General features: G+C 39.7%; 1 protein-coding gene across 1 annotated transcript in view; it reads right to left on the reverse strand.

The window, feature by feature from the left end:
• Positions 1–569: 569 nt before the first annotated feature.
• Positions 570–17881, reverse strand: part of GABPA (GA binding protein transcription factor subunit alpha) — a 35687-nt gene continuing 18375 nt past the window's right edge. The window contains exons 4-10 of the mRNA XM_089659533.1: positions 17168–17252; positions 11913–12155; positions 10439–10633; positions 8438–8494; positions 8138–8281; positions 7402–7594; positions 570–1241 (exon numbers count right to left, since the gene is read on the reverse strand). Of these exons, the coding sequence (XP_089515659.1) occupies positions 1013–1241; positions 7402–7594; positions 8138–8281; positions 8438–8494; positions 10439–10633; positions 11913–12155; positions 17168–17252 (1146 nt within the window). The 3' untranslated portion in view covers positions 570–1012. The remainder of the gene's footprint in view (positions 1242–7401; positions 7595–8137; positions 8282–8437; positions 8495–10438; positions 10634–11912; positions 12156–17167; positions 17253–17881) is intronic.

Below are 17881 nucleotides of genomic sequence, written 5' to 3' on the forward strand. Positions count from 1 at the left end.
CTTCTGGGTCACAGGAATGCACTTCAGCTCTTCTGTGACCCAGAATCAGCCAACAGAGGCCGCAGAGCCACTTCAGGCTCTGGAAGGATCCTAACAAAAGCGCTTGAAAGCCGGAGCCAGGCACTGCCACCCCTGCTGCTCAGCCTGATGCTCCAGTGAGTGGCGACTGCCAGTCCCCACTCTCTGCTCAGAGACAGAGAACTGAAATCAGTGGTCATGTGAATCGCTCAGTTCTCAGGCTTAGAGCCAACGGGAGACAGCTGCAGTATCAGACTGATGCTGCAGCATGGAGGAATGTGTGTTTTTCTATATTCCCACACTTCACCGATAAATAATTTGTAGTTAGCCCAAATGGATTAATTGCTGCCCTGAAAAAACAATGAGGCATAGGAGTGGGTCACATCTTGCAGCTAAAGCTTATCACACAGTGTGAAAAAGGCTACTGCCTATATCTTTCTTATATTACAGTTTGCTTGCTATGAAATGACAGGTGCACATCAAGTTAACATGTTTTCAAATGTTAAAAAGGAATCGGATTATATAGTGCAAAATAAAAGCTTTAGACAGAATATGAAAACATTACTTTATAGTGTTGTTAAAGCAGAGGGGAAAATAACGTAATCTGAGTTCTTTAAAATAAAATTAAAATAAAAATAAGAATATGACAAGGACCAGCAAATTAATAAACCAGGAAGAAAAAAAAAAAGTTAAATGGCCAAGGGAAGTCATTCTAGCTGAGATGACAAATGTTCATCTTGGAAAGGGGGCGACAACCTGACTAAAAAGTGTAAATCACCGATAAGTTCATATTCAAAATATATAAAATATATCATGCTCCCTTAAATTAAGGGCTCTTGCAAAGAAACTTGTAATACGAAAAGTAACAAGTTCCAAATTTTTTAAAGTCCTCTGTAGAAAATCATGCCAAACACTGTACAGTCCGAAAATAAAGGGGCTTCGGGCTCTGGAGAGGCAGGGGTCCTACACACTAGAGGTCTAGCCTGCCAAGTGCTCAGTTATCTTTCTCCGACTGTAGCGATGCGGTGGCCAGGGCTACGGCTGTGACTGGCTGTGCTATGCCATGTAACTGCAGCTTGGCCATTTTCTTTTGCTCGCACTCTGACACCAAGCGGCTCAGCTCGGCTGCACTGTAACCAATCAGAGTCTTCAGATCGCACACAAATTTGTAGACAAATCTCTTCCCTTGAACTTTACAGATCATGTCACCGTCATAGTAATATCTGTGAGGAGGTAAACAAACAGCCAAATTAACAAAAACAGTTTTCATAAGCAATTACTCTTTCAACAATTACACAAAATAAAAACTAAGTTGCTGCTAAATGGAAAAGATGAAGATGTGATAACCAGCCAATATATACCCCAAAAAATAAATAAATTCAGTTCAATGTGAAATGGTACACGAAACCTGCAACACGAGACCTACATTAAAAGTAAACTAATCTTTCTTTTTATTTATTTATTTTTTTAACTATTTATCTTTAAAATTATTTTGCTACATTTATTAACCACTTACCCTCCAAAAGATTTACCCCCTTTTCCTGACCAGGCCATTTTTTGCAATATGGCACTGCGTTATTTTAACTGACAATTGCGTGGTCATGCAATGCTGTACAGAAATGAAATTTATGTCATTTTTTTCTCCCAATAAATCAAGCTTTCTTTTGGTGGTATTTATCACCTCTGCAGTTTTTCACTTTGTGTTATAAACAAAAAAAGACCAACAATTTTGGAAAAAAAAAACCCCAAAAAGATTTTCTACTGTAAAAACATTCAAAATTAATTTTTTTTATAAAAATCAGATTTCATAAATTTAGGCCAAAATGCATTTCACTACATATCTGTGGTAAAAAAAAAAAAAATCCCAATAAGTGCATATTGATTAGTTTGCACAAAAGTTATAGTGTCTACAAATTATGGGACATATACTGGAATTTTTTTATACAAGTAATGGCAGTGATTAGCAACTTGGGACTGCGCTATGGCAGCAGACATTTTTACACTGACACTTTGTGAGAACTAGTGACACCAATACAGTGACCAGTTCTAAATATGCACTGATCACTGTACTAATTAATGACACTGGTTAGGAAGGGGTTAAAATCTAGGGTGATCAAAGGGTTAACTGTGTGCCTAGCTTTCTGCACACTAGGTGGTGCTGTTACTAAGGGAAGTGAAGGATCCTGTTTCCAGCTTTGCAGGGACACATGATCTTTCACTACCCTCCCTGTCAGAACAGAACACCACCTTGTTTACATAGGCAGAGCTCTGTTCTTTGTCCTGCCTGACGATTGGCAGACGCAGATCGGGTTCTGCTGTGAGTGTTCATAGCAAAAAACGAGCCGCCAGCAGCACGCACCCCCTATGGCAGAAGTGCAAACAGACGTATATATACACACACACACACGTGATTGTACTGCTACAGGGTGGCCCTTCTGTGCGCAACTGCTATAGGGCAGTTTTAAAATGGTTAAAAAAAAACAAACAAAAAAACAAAAACCTTTCCCCTGACAATGTCATAATTTGATAGTACGCAGCGCACATTATAAGCACATTATGAAAGACTTTACTTAAATTGCTGTCATCGCGGTGTGTTTTTTTTTTTTACTAGGGAAACATGCTGCTGTGTATTCCTCTGCTGTGCAGAGAAATACAAAGGAGCACGTTATTGCTGGCAGGAGAGAGACCCGTGTTTGCGATCGCCAAGTAACACTTGACGGGAGAGACCTGTGTGCAGAGTGCCAGAGGGGAATTTCCATCTGGGACCTGGTGATTGACATCTGTAGCCGTCAACGGTGGCGTGGGTGGGGCGGTGCACCCGCCCCCTACCCGGAAATGCAAATCACGTATACACACGATTTTGCACAGCCATGCCGCCCTGTAGCAGTACATCTGCTACAGGCCGGCAAGGAAGCAGTTACAGACACATAAACCTAAGCCAAAACATTCATTTAGAAATTACATTTTATTTATTCCTATACACAGCAGCTGAGCTGCAGTGTGGCGATTGGTGGTGACAAGAGTTTAGGTGCATTCTGTAAAAAAAAAAAAAAAACAAATATGCAGGATGACTGCATTTTTATGCAACATACTGCAACCCACCTATGGCAGTAGTTTAGTGTTGAGCCTGTGTTCATCTATGTAGACCAATGCAGCTCAGCTGAACTGGTGTGAATAAGCCCTGGCATTAGCTTTCCAATTTTTCCAATCACCTACCGGGTAGATGAGATGGTTCTATGTAGATTATCAAGGGTACGAACAGACCTCTAACGTCTTCCCATACTACAACCCCTGGCAAAAAAATATGGAAGCACCACTCTTAGAAAATGTTCATTCAATTGTTTGTGTAGAAAAAAAAAAACGAATCATAACCATGCCTCGATACTATTTTCATTTAACAGTCCAACCTTCTGGCTTTAAACACTTACAAAAACAAAAATGAAAGGAAACTGCAGTCAGTTGTAAATGTTTTTGCAGGTCAAGCAGAGGAAAAAAATATGGAATCACTCAAAGGAAAAGATTATGGAATCATCAAAAAACAAAACAAAAAAAAAAAACACTACAGTGCACCACTAGTACTTTGTTGCACCACCTATGGCTTTTAGAATGGCTTGAATTCTCTGAGGCATGGATTTAACTATTGACAAACAGTATTCCTCATCAATCCGGCTCTAACATTTGCTTAATGCAGTTGCCAGGTCAGCTTTGCAGGTTGGAGCCTTGTCATGGACCATTTTCTTTAATTTCCAGCATGGAATTTCCGTTGGATTGAGATGCGGACTTTTTGCAGGCTGTGCCATTGACATTATGGCCCTGATTTACTAAGAACTGAGTCTACCAGCAGATACTGAACATTCAGGCAGACTCAATTTGATCAATCTAGACCTGTCAGTCATCAGAAAGGCATCTAGCAAGCTCATTGAAAAGAGTCTACTTTGTAGACTCTTTCCTGTTAGTAAATCCGGAATCACGTCAGGCACATTTCTAGATGCAATGCTGGATATGTTCGCTAGGTGGCGCACAACCGCATGCTTTGTCCTGTTGGCGTTTTTCTGTTTGCATATGAGAATACTTTAGAATTTAAAATAAAAAGCACACCTATATTAAAATATTTTTTTTTTTGGTTGCGTTTCTCCAAAAATGATCGGACAACGAATGCATTTCCTAATGAATGTCATACATTCTATTTTCAAATGTCAAACATTTTCACACATATCTCAAATAATTCGGAATGCCTAGTTCTAATTTCCCAATATAAATTTAGATCTTCATTCTATGTTAAAGTACCTACCCGTCCTCAGTGGCACACCAATAGGACGAGTTGGTACACGAAATGCATTGGGTGGAGCCCTATTGCTGATGCCATCTTGGTACTCACTTTGCTAATATTTTTATTACTCCACGTGAATATTTTAAATTGTTACTCGTGACCATTATAATAAAGTACTACACTATTAAGCACCTTTCTGGCTCCTGTGGCTGAGCCAATTCCTCCCCAGGACCATTTTGGTACCCACCCGGATGGATGGATGATGGATGGAGCTGGATGACTAAGCCATAGCTGCCAGCATACTGCTGCACCCCCAGATGTGTGATGTGTATAACCCATGCGCATTAATACTTTTGTTCTGGTGAGTGTACACCCGTCCCAAGGTGGATTACCTTTCACGAATTCCTGCACTACTGTCCGTCACGGATAAACGACACGTGCCATTCATAGGCACTCTCTGAGTTGGTACTCAGACACAAAGGACATTCCATTATTCAGGAACGATATTAACTTTTTTTAACACCATTTACCAGTTTACATCATTATTGCACTTATTTGCACTTTTTGGATTTTACAAGCGTTTATGATTGATAACATGCATTTATAGCGCTGCACTATTACTTTAACATATTTCTATTCTGGGACTGTTGTCAATACCCTGAGTGCTAACTGCTACCTTCATATCTATACCGATATTTATGTTTATCTAGTGTAATACCATTTTAGTAGTCTATCACTTTACCAGCACTCACTTTATCATTTTTAAACAATGTAACTATTCTGCATTGCAGCTCAAACACTCTCCTACAGTGGCTTCGGGGGGGGGGAGATAATGCCCCAGCATCAGTGGGCATAAACAATGCCCCATCACTGGTTACACAGGGAGGCCCCACTGTTAGTATCAATGGGAGGAATAGCATTGATATTGATGGTGTCGAGAGGAATGGTGTCCCATTATTGATGTCAATTGATGAAATCGTGCTCCAAGGGCCAGATTAAGGCTAGCAAAGGGCCACAGTTTGGAGACTACTGATCTAGTGTGTGCCCAGTATTCTTTAAAAGTCCTCAGATGTGCAGGTATTGGTACTTGCTGTCATTGGACAGCTAGAGTTCTGGTCTGTGCATTAGAGCTACCTACAGCAGTTATTACACTGCTGATCTGCAAAAGTATCTTTCTTCTCAGAGTTTGAGAAAATGTAAGGACATACTGAGACGTATCAATTTTGTTGCTGTCAGATGAACCAAAATTTAACTGATACAGATAAAAAGTTATCACTGGCCGAACCGGAAATCATTTTGTCTTTAAAGTATAGGAAATTAAGAACAATTTCAAAGATAACACTAAAAGAAAGCTCGGTTTGCAAAAAAAGCCACACAAAATATGCCCCATTTCTATATCTTACCCCCTTCGTGATGGAAGGCAAGACAAATGTTAATGCCTGAACACAATTTTGCAACTCTGACAAGCATTAATAAAACCGTACATATCACAAATACTTTGTGTATCCAGGTGGATTATACCTTTTTTTTTTTTTTTTTTAAAGGACAAATTGGGCTCTCTTTAATTGGTAAAAGGTTATGGATATCTCCTGATTTTTTTTTTATTATATATTATTAAAATAAAAGGCCTGGGACAGCGCTACATATAATAATAATAATATAGTCCTCATATGTGTGCCAATAAGCGCTGTAAATTCGGGACAACACCTCATATGAAAGTCCTTTTCAAAATCCATATATTATAATCAATCCCATCTAAGTACACTAAACTAATTTTTTTATAACACCACTTGTGAGATTATTTATATAGTATTATCAAAGGAAAAATTTACCACCAAAAAAATAACCCAAAACAAATTCTCCAGCTCCCGATTGCGTTGATACCACATACAGTATGTGTATGTTATTTGTGGTTTGTACCCGTAGTACAGGCCAGAAACAATAATGCGCATTTTACTTTGTTCAGTGACAGCGGATTTCATTTGCCAAGCAGGGAATGAAAAAGCAGCACACTTAAAAAGCTTTTTAGGCACACAATTAACCCCTTGATCTCCCTAGATATTAACCCATTCCTGGCCAGTGTCATTAGTACAGTGACAGTGCATATTATCAGCACTGATCACTAGTAATGTCACTGTTGATGTCAGTGGCAATTAGTTCCCTCCAGCATCAGTGTCAGATTGCCGCCCCACTATTGCAGTCCGGTTATAAACTAAAAAAAAAAAAAAAAAAAAAAAAAAGAAAAAAAAAAAGGGAGGTGATCAAATACTACCAAAAGAAACCCCTAGTTGAGTGAAAAAATGCTATACGTTCAGTTCAAGTGCTGCATTGTATGACCACACAAGTTAAAGTAGCAATACTGTATAGCAAGAAATGGCCTGGTAAGGAAGGGGGTAAAACCTTAGTGAGGGCATATGGTTAATTTTTTTTTTTTCTTTAAACACGCTTATTTACATCTTTCCTCCCTGCAAGGAGAGAAAGATACAATGTATCTTTCTCTAAATTCAGAGAGAAAGAAAACACATGGGTGAGCTGCACAGTGACAGATCACTGTAATAGCCAATCAGAGGCTATCGCAGCGATCAGGTGATCCAGAACCAAGACCTGTGTCCCACTAGTTAGTATGAGACATGGGATTCCTGGTGAGAGCCCAATCTCTGTGCTGAGAGCATGCTGTGTGGCACACTCCCAGGACAAATATAGGTATGCAGATATGAGGCCTCACAGATAACAGCCCACTTCCGTAAAGTCCACATACCATCGACGGGAAAGGTTTAAGTAATAAAGTTTTGATGGATAGGCCTATAGTGCAACATGAAAATAGCTCTGAATTAAAGAACTCCAGAACTGTAAAACCCCTGAGCAGGGGTGAAGTGTAATGATATACTTACACTAACCTACACCCAAAGATCTTTAGCAGAAAAGTCATGTCATGCTTCTCCCGTCTGCTATCCTCTTTGCAGCTGGACACAATCAGGTATCAGCATCACATAGGTCTATCTGGATTTTCCTAACTGCTGGTACTGGGGTCTGAATTTTACATACTTCACCTAAATTCTTATTTTCCATGTTATAGTTAGCTCTGGAAAAGATAAAAAGAAAGAAATGCTTACCGAAGTGCACGGCTCAGCTTCTCATAGTTCATGGTGGGCTTATTTTTGCGCTGACCCCACTTTTGAGCAACAAGCTCTGGCTGGTTTAATTTGAACTCCCCTTCATCTCCTACCCATGAGATACAGTCTCTGGCATCTTTGTCAGTGAGAAGCTCCAGAAGGAACTGCCACAGCTGGATCTGACCATTGTTACCTACAGACAGAAAGTGATGAGGTGGGATTAACAAAGACACACTAGCTATTCACGGTAGATAAATATCAGTACAGGCAATTTCCAGCCATTTCTGTGCCATCTATAACCCTTTCCTCTTCCTCATGTTGGAAGCAGGTTGAGAAAAATCCATAAAGCATGCCGATAAGGTGAACTTACACTTGCAATCGGGTGTTTTATGGACTTCCCTTTGCAAGAGCATCTCCAGAAAAGGAGCAAAGAAACCATTTTGAGGAAAAAAATATCCAACAGCTGACAAAGAATTAACCAGCACAGGATTGTTGCCTTTTTCAGCATGGTGATGGGTTTTCTACAAAAGTTCACTTCCTTGCATTTACAGACTATCACAGGAGTAGGACAGGCATTAACAGATAACTCAAGAAATATAAAAGTAAACAAGCTTCCGTTTAGATACATTTATCACTTAGTTTACATACATTTATCACTCCTTTGTGATGAAATCAAGTCAAGCATATATGGAATACACACCAGCAATGGAAACTGGCATAAGAGTATACTAGGTACCTGTCCTGTTACCAGGAGAACTTCTGTCTTCTCCAGATATGCGGGGTGCCCGCTGCACTTTGGCCACTTTGGTTTGAGTGTTTATGACTTTAATCGTCGTCGTGGGAGTTGTATTTGCAAGGGATCCTGGGATTATCTGTACAGCTGTAAGAGAACATGATTGTTAAACAAGCCTTCTGTCTTGTATAAGCACAAATACAATTATGTCACTTGAAGACCCTTCCATTTGGCACATTATGCAATAAAATCTCAGATTAGGAAAAATGTACAATAATATTTAATACGGTCTTATTGACTTACGTTGATCAATGGTAACTGTAGCAATTTCTCCCCCATGTTCTTGGCTAGCCAACACATCTGGAGAACAAAATATATATATATATATAAAAAAAAAAAATAAAAAACTCATTACATGCAGTATTCCTTACAAAAAATAAAAAATAATGGCTGATAGATCAAGTAAATCAACTATGGAAAATCTTAACTAGTGTGTGGCCAGCTTTGAAAGTCCAACCACTGGAAGAGCCCTTTAACTGCAGCTCTTGGTTTAAATTGAACTTATGTTCACATAACCAGAGGACTACAATTTCTCCTAAAATTGCTGGTAGCGTGCCATCAAAGTAGTGTGATTGTTTCAGGCACATTGCTCAAAATATTAAAGTCAATGTTATGGAATAGCACCCAAGCAATTCGCACAACGTAAAGCTGTCATTATCTAAAACAATTCTTATCAGGATCTTAATGCAGCATTTCCGTTGTTATATTTACCTTTTCAGTGGCCTCCTCCCTTCCCTCTATTCCAGTGCTGCAGTTATCGCCAGACACTTGAGTATTCAACCCTTCCTATAGCCCCCACCAAAATATAGTCTCATCCTCCAACTATGTCTACAGGTGAAACTCGAAAAATTAGAATATCGTGCAAAAGTTCATTTATTTCAGTAATGCAACTTAAAAGGTGAAACCAAGATGAAACTAATCCTTGTTTTATTGATTGCATGTAATCTAATTTTCTGAGATTGTGGATTTGGGGTTTTCATGAGCTGTAAGCCATAATCATCACAATTATGACAAATCACGGCTTGAACTATCTTGCCTTGCATGTAATGAGTTTATCTCATATATTAGTTTCACCTTTTAAGTTGCATTACTGAAATAAATGAACTTTTGCACGATATTCTAATTTTTCGACTTTCACCTGTATATAGGGCACAGCAATTAAAGTGGTTGCGAACCCTTACATATACCCAGTGAAGTGACTGGCCTCACATGATGCACAGAGATTAAACAAATCCTCCTACAAAAGTTGTACCTGTCTATTTGCAGTATTCTCTACATTGATTTAAATGCTTAATAAAGCTTGTCTGAGGGTTCAGGGAAAAAAAAAGGGGGGGCGGGGAGCTGAGATTACACACTGCAGAGCTCAGTGAGGAAAGCTCCGAGAGCTGATAGGAGGGAAGGGACACCTCCAACCCCCTTCACACAGAAACAGAGCTGAGGCTGTTAATCAACTGGAGATCCCTCCCATCACCATTTTTCTTTTAGAGTCAGGAAAACTTGTCGTCAGAAGTGACTAGTGCTTATAGCAGAGGAACGAAGCAGCAAACAGATATGATACTTAGCACTCGTAATTGAGAAATACACACTATAGAGGGATATGCTTTGTTCATATTTCATGTCTGTAGTTTACAACCACTTTCATGTAAGGCCAGAGGAGGGAGCCAAAAGGTATCCAATACTCCTGGAAATACTGCATGCAGTAAAGTCCATAGGAAGCTGCAGTGCCAAAACTGAGAAAAGGTAGGACCATATGAGCTGCCAGAGGACAGTATAAGAACAGCCCTTCTACAATATACTGCTAAACAATGCACGGTGCATGCTAGGAATATTGTGATTTTAATTGTAATCTTCATAAAGTAGGTTATATTGTTACTCTTATTGTAGGTCTTGCAGATACATAGTCCTTTTGTAATGTGCCTTTCAGGTTAAGTGGTAAAAATGTTCTGCCAAGCTTGACTGTTTAACCTAGACTGTAGGTGCTTTCCTGACAGTCTTATTCAAATGGAGCAGAAATTTTTTTTATTCAAAAGTATATTCAGCTTATGAGCTTTGCTGGGCGATTGGGGGTAGATTTGCAGGATAAAATGAGAGCATTACCTCCATTAAGAAAAAGATACAATATAGTGAAATTATTGCTTTTATAGCACCCTTCAGGTTAAGAATACCTTTGATTTTTATATGCAAGCTTCCCAACTACTCATATACATTAACAGAATTCAGTAGACTTCTGGAAGTTTTTCTTACATTTCCTGAGCAGCTCTAGATGACTCCACAGAATCTCTCCTCTGGGAACTCTCTGAAAGAAATCTTCCTGGCTAATTTGACACAACTCCCTCCCAGGAATACTAAGGGCGTTCACATTGATATCCGATATACCAAACTCCTTCAATACCCATAGGACCCAATGCAGGACCTGGTCTGTAGACCACTGAACTGGATCTGTAAAAAATTGAACAAAAAAGGTCAATACCGAGGTTAAAGCAGAACTTAATCCAACTGTTTCCCAAAAGAATCTCAAGTAATAAAGGTTATTTAAAGCTTAAAGCCCAACTCCAGGCACTCCCCCCCCCCCCCCCCATGCAGTTGGGCTATGCCCATGCTGCAAGGGTCAACTGCTCGTTTTTTCTAGGGGTGAGCACAAAGCTTAAATTCACATGAGCGTGCGATCCCCTGGAAAACCGGGCACCCCCACGGTCCAAGGGTGGACTGTTCCTGTCTATGGAGCCTGTTCTGGGCCTGATGATGTCAGGAGCAGTCCATTTTCAAGACCGCTGGAGCGCACGGGGGGGGCCAGACCTGTCTTGTGCAGGGAGAATCAGGAAAGTACATCTCCGCTGCCCTCTCCCCTAGAATAAAATGAGCAGTTAACCACCTACAAAGAGAAAAAAAAAATGTCCAGAGTTCAGCTTTCATCATAGAAATGTTTTCTGCAGTGTTTTAATTTGCATTCTGCCAACTAGCGTGTGCATAGCGTATTCTACATTCAAGGCACACCACTGGTTTTGATATCTGTCACAGATGCCAGTGTGCCTTTAGTCAGCTCTTTTTTCAAACCCTCAAATGTGTCGTGTCATAGCTTGTCACATTTACTGCACTATGGCAACAGCAGATCTAAAAAGCGTATAAGATGTCAAAACCAACTTTATGCACAAGGTTTAAAAAATTAGGACTAAAATAACAAGCCACCACAAATACGAGCTGGTGATCAAAAGGGTCTGTCATAAAATTAAGGCTGATACCAAGTTCCCATTTCTCTTAATAGCAACATTCACATGAACATATTAACTGCAATAAATCTAAAAGGTGAAATAAATACCATTAGAATACACAGTTCTTCTCAGCCCTCATTTCAAATGAGCAAGCTAACCAACTGACAAATAGGAAAGCCCACTGCCTAGCATTGGTGTAAATGCAAGGAATTTGATAAACAGGCCAGTTTATTCTGACATGAAAGAGTAGTCAAAAGACAGGACAGGATACCAGTCTGCAGTTAACGGCTTTTCACAGTATAGTCTTGCAGCCAGCAATGGAGAGATAGGATAAAGATCCCCCTCCCTCCCCCCCCCAAATGAAATGGTATCAAAGAACTAGAATGGTGTTTAAATACACACACACGAAAAAAAAAAAAAGAAGACCTTTCCTTGTATACGAATACACTGCAAACGTTAACCAGTATCTGATCAAAAGCATTGCATGCAACATACTTTACAGTCCTTACCATAAGGTATGCCTAAGCGTTCTTGTTCCTTTCTGTAGCCCTCCAATGCTGCTGCCCATCGCGTCACCTGTTCAGAGGTCTCATCAGAAATAGTGACATGCTTTGTATCATCTAGGGTGATCACCTGAGCTTCCTCTACAATCTGGGCTTCAACTGCACCATGATGGGCGTCGGGGTCAATGACCACCTCCACAGTCTCTACTGGCTTTACAATCTCTAGTATGTTCAGCCTTGGCTCAAGTCCTGAAATAGACACAAAGAACAAACTTTACTAAAACAAAACCATTGTACCATCTCAAAAAGGTATTTTTGTACAGTATGCTAGGTGAGCCTGTCAGATGTAGAGCAAGATCAGTCACACTCATCTGGCAAGCAAAGTCATAATTTCAGCAATCCTAAACCAGTGAAACGCTCTATATTATGCTAGTGTGTGTGCTGCAAGACCTAACTATACATGCATGTGCACATACCGCTTTTGCCTAGTCCCCCTGCAAAGTCTCAGAAATACCTGTTAAGCCCATCAGTTACGTCCCTACTGCAGGTTCCTGTGGCAATGATGTTGCACTGCTCCTGAGTTCAGAGCAGAGCTGCCCCACATATAGACTGTGCCAGCTTGCAATACAGTTAGATGAGATGTTGGGTGGGGAGGGGGCTTGGCTATCCGCATTATCACTACTTACTGACAAATCTGTATCTTGTCAATCAGCACCTGACCACACCTAGTCCTTCCCATTGCTTTGTAGATTGACATCTCTGTATTTGCTGCTGAAAATTATACAAAAGAGGATTTGGCTCACCTAATGGATTAAGTTTTTTTTCTTTTTAATTTATGAGACTATTTTATCACACAACTGCATTTGAAACCTGTTGAGATGGTCACACAGGAGCCCTTTTGGCGTACTTAAATATTACACATTTTACTAAAACAGATTCTTATGTTTCTGCATGCAGCTCAATATTAAAAGTACAACTAAAGGCAAACATCTCTCCCCCCCCCCCCCCCCCATGTTGGACAGAATAATAGTTTTTTTGTCATCTGCGTACCAATGGGGAGATTTCCCTTCAATTCCTGTCCAATAGTCAAAATAGGAAGGGAGAGGAAATTCCTCCAAAGTGAGGGAATCTCTTGTTACTAGAATTAGCGTCCTCTATGGAAGATTTATCTGTTTCTGGTGACAATCCAAAATTTGGGATTTTTCTTTTCACTCCTGGTGATAATAGCAAACAGGACACCAACAGCAATAACAAAAACTGACAGGTGTTCAAATCCATCACCACCCCATCCAAAATGTAAAAAAAAAAAAAGTTTTGCCTTAAGTTATATGTTAAAGGAAAATAGCAAAGGACTCTGACATTAGCTTTACTATTCCAACATGTCACACAAAAGCATACATATAGTACTGTGCAAAAGTTATACGCAGGTGTGAAGAAATGCTGTCATGTACATAATTATTTATCAATTTACAAAATGCAAAGAGTGAAGAAAACTCTAAATAAAAACAATTTGGTGCGACTATCCTTTGGCTTCAAACCAATATGAATTCAATTCATCAAGCTCTTTTAAAGAAGCACAAAAAACAGGCAATGTTGAGGACCATAGATTCAGTGGTTGACCAAGAAAACTTAATGCAGCAGAAGAAGACATGCTTATTTCCCTTCCAAATTTGGAAAGGTCCAACAGTGCCCATCAGCACAGAACTGGCAGAAACCAGTGGGACCCAGGTACACACATTCACTGTCTGGAGAAGTCTGGCCTGAAGGGGTCTTCATGGAAGAATTGAGGCCAAAAAGCCATACCTCCAATGTGGAAACAAGGCTAACTGACTCAATGCATGAAAACATTGGAACTGGGGTGCATAAAAATGGCAGATGGTGCTCTGGACTCATGAGTCAAAATTTTAAATATTTGGCTGTAGAAGGAAGCAGTTTGCCAAACGACAGGAAAGCGGTACAATAATGAGTGTCTGCAGGCAACAATGAAACATGGTGGAGGTTCCCTGCAAGTTTGGGGCTGCATTTCTGCAAATGGAGTTTGACATTTAGTCAGGATCAATGGTGTCCTCAATTCTGAGAGATACAGGCAGATACTTACCCGTCACGCCATACCATTAGGGAACTGTGTGATTTGCCCCACATTTATTCTGCAACAGTCCAATAACCCCAAGCATACAGCCAATGTCACTAAGAACCACCTGCAGCGTAAAGAAGAACAAGGAGTCCTGGAAGTGATGGTGTGGCCCCAACAGAGTCCTGATCTCAACAGAGTCCGTCTGGGATTACATGAAGAGAATTAACAATTTGAGGCAGCCTACATCCACAGAAGATCTGTGATTAGTTTTCCAAGATGTTTGCGACAATCTACCTACAGAGTTCTTTCACAAACTGAGTGCAAGTGCACCTAGAAGAATTGATGCTGTTTTGAGGGCAAAGAGTGGTCATACCAAATGTTAATTTGAATTTCTCTCCTGTTCATTTACTTTCCATTTTGTTAATTGATAAAAATAAACTATTGACACTTCTTTTCTGAAAGCATTCTTACTTTGCAGCATTTTTTCACAGCTGCTTAAAACTTTTGCACAGTAGTGTATATGATTTCCTTGTATTTAGAAATTTTAAAACAGATATTTTCTTGTAAATATCTGTGGCTGCACTATATGCAAAACTCTACCTGAGGAAAAATACAGAGAAAAGGCTTTTCTAATTCTGTCCCCATTTTGAATTAAGATATTAATATATGCATCCATTATTGGGCTACCAAATTAAAGTCCTATAAGTCTAGAAGAATTGTAAGTGGAATTCACCAAGATAGACAAGTTATTTTACCACCACCATTATTTTACTTTACCACCACCTCAAATGGTTTTCTAGTGGGGTTATTTTAAAGGGGTGAAAACCTGTGTGGTAATCTTTGTGAAATTACTTTTTGATTGATCATTTTTATAAGGGCTGTGCAATGCATCTTTGTGAATGGATGTCTGAGAGATAGGAGGTAAAGTGTGGCATCAGGAAAACAACCGAACAGAAGAACTTTGTGAATTGAGCCCCTATGTTAAGTACATTAGATTGGACTACAAAAGTAAAGTGTTATAAGATGTAAAACTAATACAAACCAAGGTTCAGGGACTCAACTGGTAGTGTAAACTTTGTTCTGCACAGTAACATGTAAAACCTATCTATACAGTGGATATAAAAAGTCTACACACCCCTGTTAAAATGTCAGGTTTCTGTGATGTAAAAAAAAAAAAAAAAAAATGACAGATCATTTCAGAACTTTTTTCACCTTTAATGTGACCTATAAACTGAACAACTCAACTGAAAAACACTGAATTTTTTTTTTTTTTGGGGGGGGAAGGGGGGGGTGTTAAACATAAAAAACTAAAATAATGTGGTTGCATAAGTATGCACACGTTCTTATAACTGGGGGTGAAGCCATGTTCAGGATTAGGCAATCACATTCAAAATCATTTTAAATAGGAGTCAGACACCTGCCATCATTTAAAGTGCCTCAGATTAACCCCAAATAAAGTTCAGCTGTTCTAGTAGGTCTTTCCTGACATTTTCTTAGTCGCATCCTACAGCAAAAACCACGGTCCACAGAGAGCTTCCAAAGCATCAGAGGGATCTCATTGTTAAAAGGTATCAGCCAGGAGAAGGGTACAAAAGAATTTCCAAGGCATTAGATATACCATAGAACACAGTGAAGACAGTCATCATGTGAAATGGAGAAAATATAGCGTAACAGTGACAATACCAAGAACAGGACGTCTCTACAAAAAAAAAAAAAAAGGCAAGAAGAAAACTGAACTGGGAGGCTGCCAAGAGGCCTACAGCAACATTAAAAGGAGCTGCAGGAATATCTGGCAAGTACTGGCTTTGTGGTACATGTGACAACAATCTCCTGTATTCTTCATATGTCTGGGCTATGGGGTAAAGTGGCAAGCCAGTACACAGCCTTTTCTTAAGAAAAACATCCAAGCTCGGCTAAAGTTTGCAGAAACACATCTAAAGTCTCCCAAAAGCATGTGGAAAAATGTGTCCTGGTCTGATGAAACCAAGGTTGATCTTTTTGGCCATAATTCCAAAATATATGTTTGGCACAAAATCAACACTGCACATCACCAAAAGAACACCATACCCACAGTGAAGCATGGTGGTGGCAGCATCATGCTTTGAGGCTGTTTTTCTTCAGCTGGAAATGGGGCCTTAGTCAAGGTAGAGGGATTCAGGCTTCTGCTAGAAAGCTGAACATGAAGGGGAATTTCATCTTTCAGCAGGACAACAACCCAAAGCATACATCCAAATCAACAAAGGAATGGCTTCACCAAAAGAAGATTAAAGTTTTGGAATGGCCTAGCCAGAGCCCAGACCTGAATCCGACAGACAATCTGTGGGGTGATCTGAAGAGGGCTGTGCACAGGAGATGCCCTCGCAATCTGACAGATTTGGAGTGTTTTTGCAAGGAAGAGTGGGCAAATATTGCCAAGTCAAGATGTGCCATGCTGATAGACTCATACCCACAAAAATCTGTAATAAAATCAAAAGGTGCTTTTATTTTTACTTCCCTCCACCTAAAAGATTTCAGTTTGTTGTTCAACTGAGTTGTACAGTTTATAGTTTTTTTAACAGAAACCAGACATTTTAACAGGGGTGTGTAGACTACTACTGTAAATGTCTAAAGTTTCTATTTAAATAGCATTTTACATATGCTCATTGCTGCCTAATGAAAATCTCTATTAGAGATCACACTGAAGGATCATGAGTGTACCATGAGGAAACTGCTGCCCAATCCACTTTTTCCAGCTGCACGGTCCACTCTGGACTCATCACCACTCCCCAATAATGCCACCCATTTTGTAGTAAGATGGAGAACGATGCTAGTCTCATGTTATTCTACACTGTGGGGGAAGCTAAAATATTATTTTGTAGGCCAGTGTCTAGATAAAGAGCAGTTATCAATAAATCCTAACATTCACAAAGTTAACTGGCATTGTTTGAGTTCCCCCCCTCTCTCAGTATTGCTCCATGAAAGTCTCCTATCGTACAATGGTGTCAGTAGATTCTGGATGTACCCTGATACTAAGGGACTTGACTGACCCACTGTTGTCATGGATCTGTCCAGCTGTATTTTTTTTTTTTTCATACATCCAAAATGTGGGGATTGCTTTGTACGCTGACAAGAAGATGTTTCACAATCACAGCTTCACAAGTAGGAGGATGATTCCCATTATTACTTTAATCTAATAACAAATACGAACCTTGCTGGGATATAACCTGCACACTAAGCTGTACAGAGCCATCTGTTTTAACTCCTTGATCAAATAAACTTCTTTCCGGATCAAGCTGAAACAGAACAGTTTTCACATAAACAAGCAGTTTAAAATGTACCTGTCACAAAAAATGCTCTGCATACATATTCACATGTCTAGAATAAACAAGTGAATTAAAAGGTGTATAACAACAAACCTCACCAAGCAACTATCTTTTTCAGTATCTCCTATCTGCCCTTAAAGTGGTTCTAAAGTCAAAACATGTTTTTACCTTAACATTCCCTGCATAAAGTAAAAAATGTCCCACTACTCGTTCCTTCCTCAAACGCTTACCCGAGTCCTATCTCCATCCAGCGCTGTGTCAAGCTGCAGCAACACTGCTTTCTCTCTTCCCACAGGACACACAGGAAGCAGCAGGAGCCATTTGTTCCTGCTGATGTCAATGAAATCCTGTGAGGAGGGAGCAGGGCATGTGGGCAAGCCAGGAGAGCTGGCAAGAGGTAAGGGGCTGTTTTGTGCAATAGCAGATAAATACAACTTTTTTATTTTGGGGGGAGTTAAAAAAAAAAAAAAAAAGTTATTAAAGTCTCTTAAAGTGATCTGATATCATATTGTACACTGTATTAATGACAGTGGATGGGACATTGACAAAAGGTTAATTGAGTGCTTAACAAGTAATGTGTGCTGCTTTTATTCACAGAT

This window comes from Staurois parvus, unplaced genomic scaffold (assembly GCF_062004578.1).
Source record: "Staurois parvus isolate SC_StPar_1 unplaced genomic scaffold, SC_StPar_1.0 ptg001162l, whole genome shotgun sequence".
NCBI classification, from domain to species: Eukaryota; Metazoa; Chordata; class Amphibia; order Anura; family Ranidae; genus Staurois; species Staurois parvus.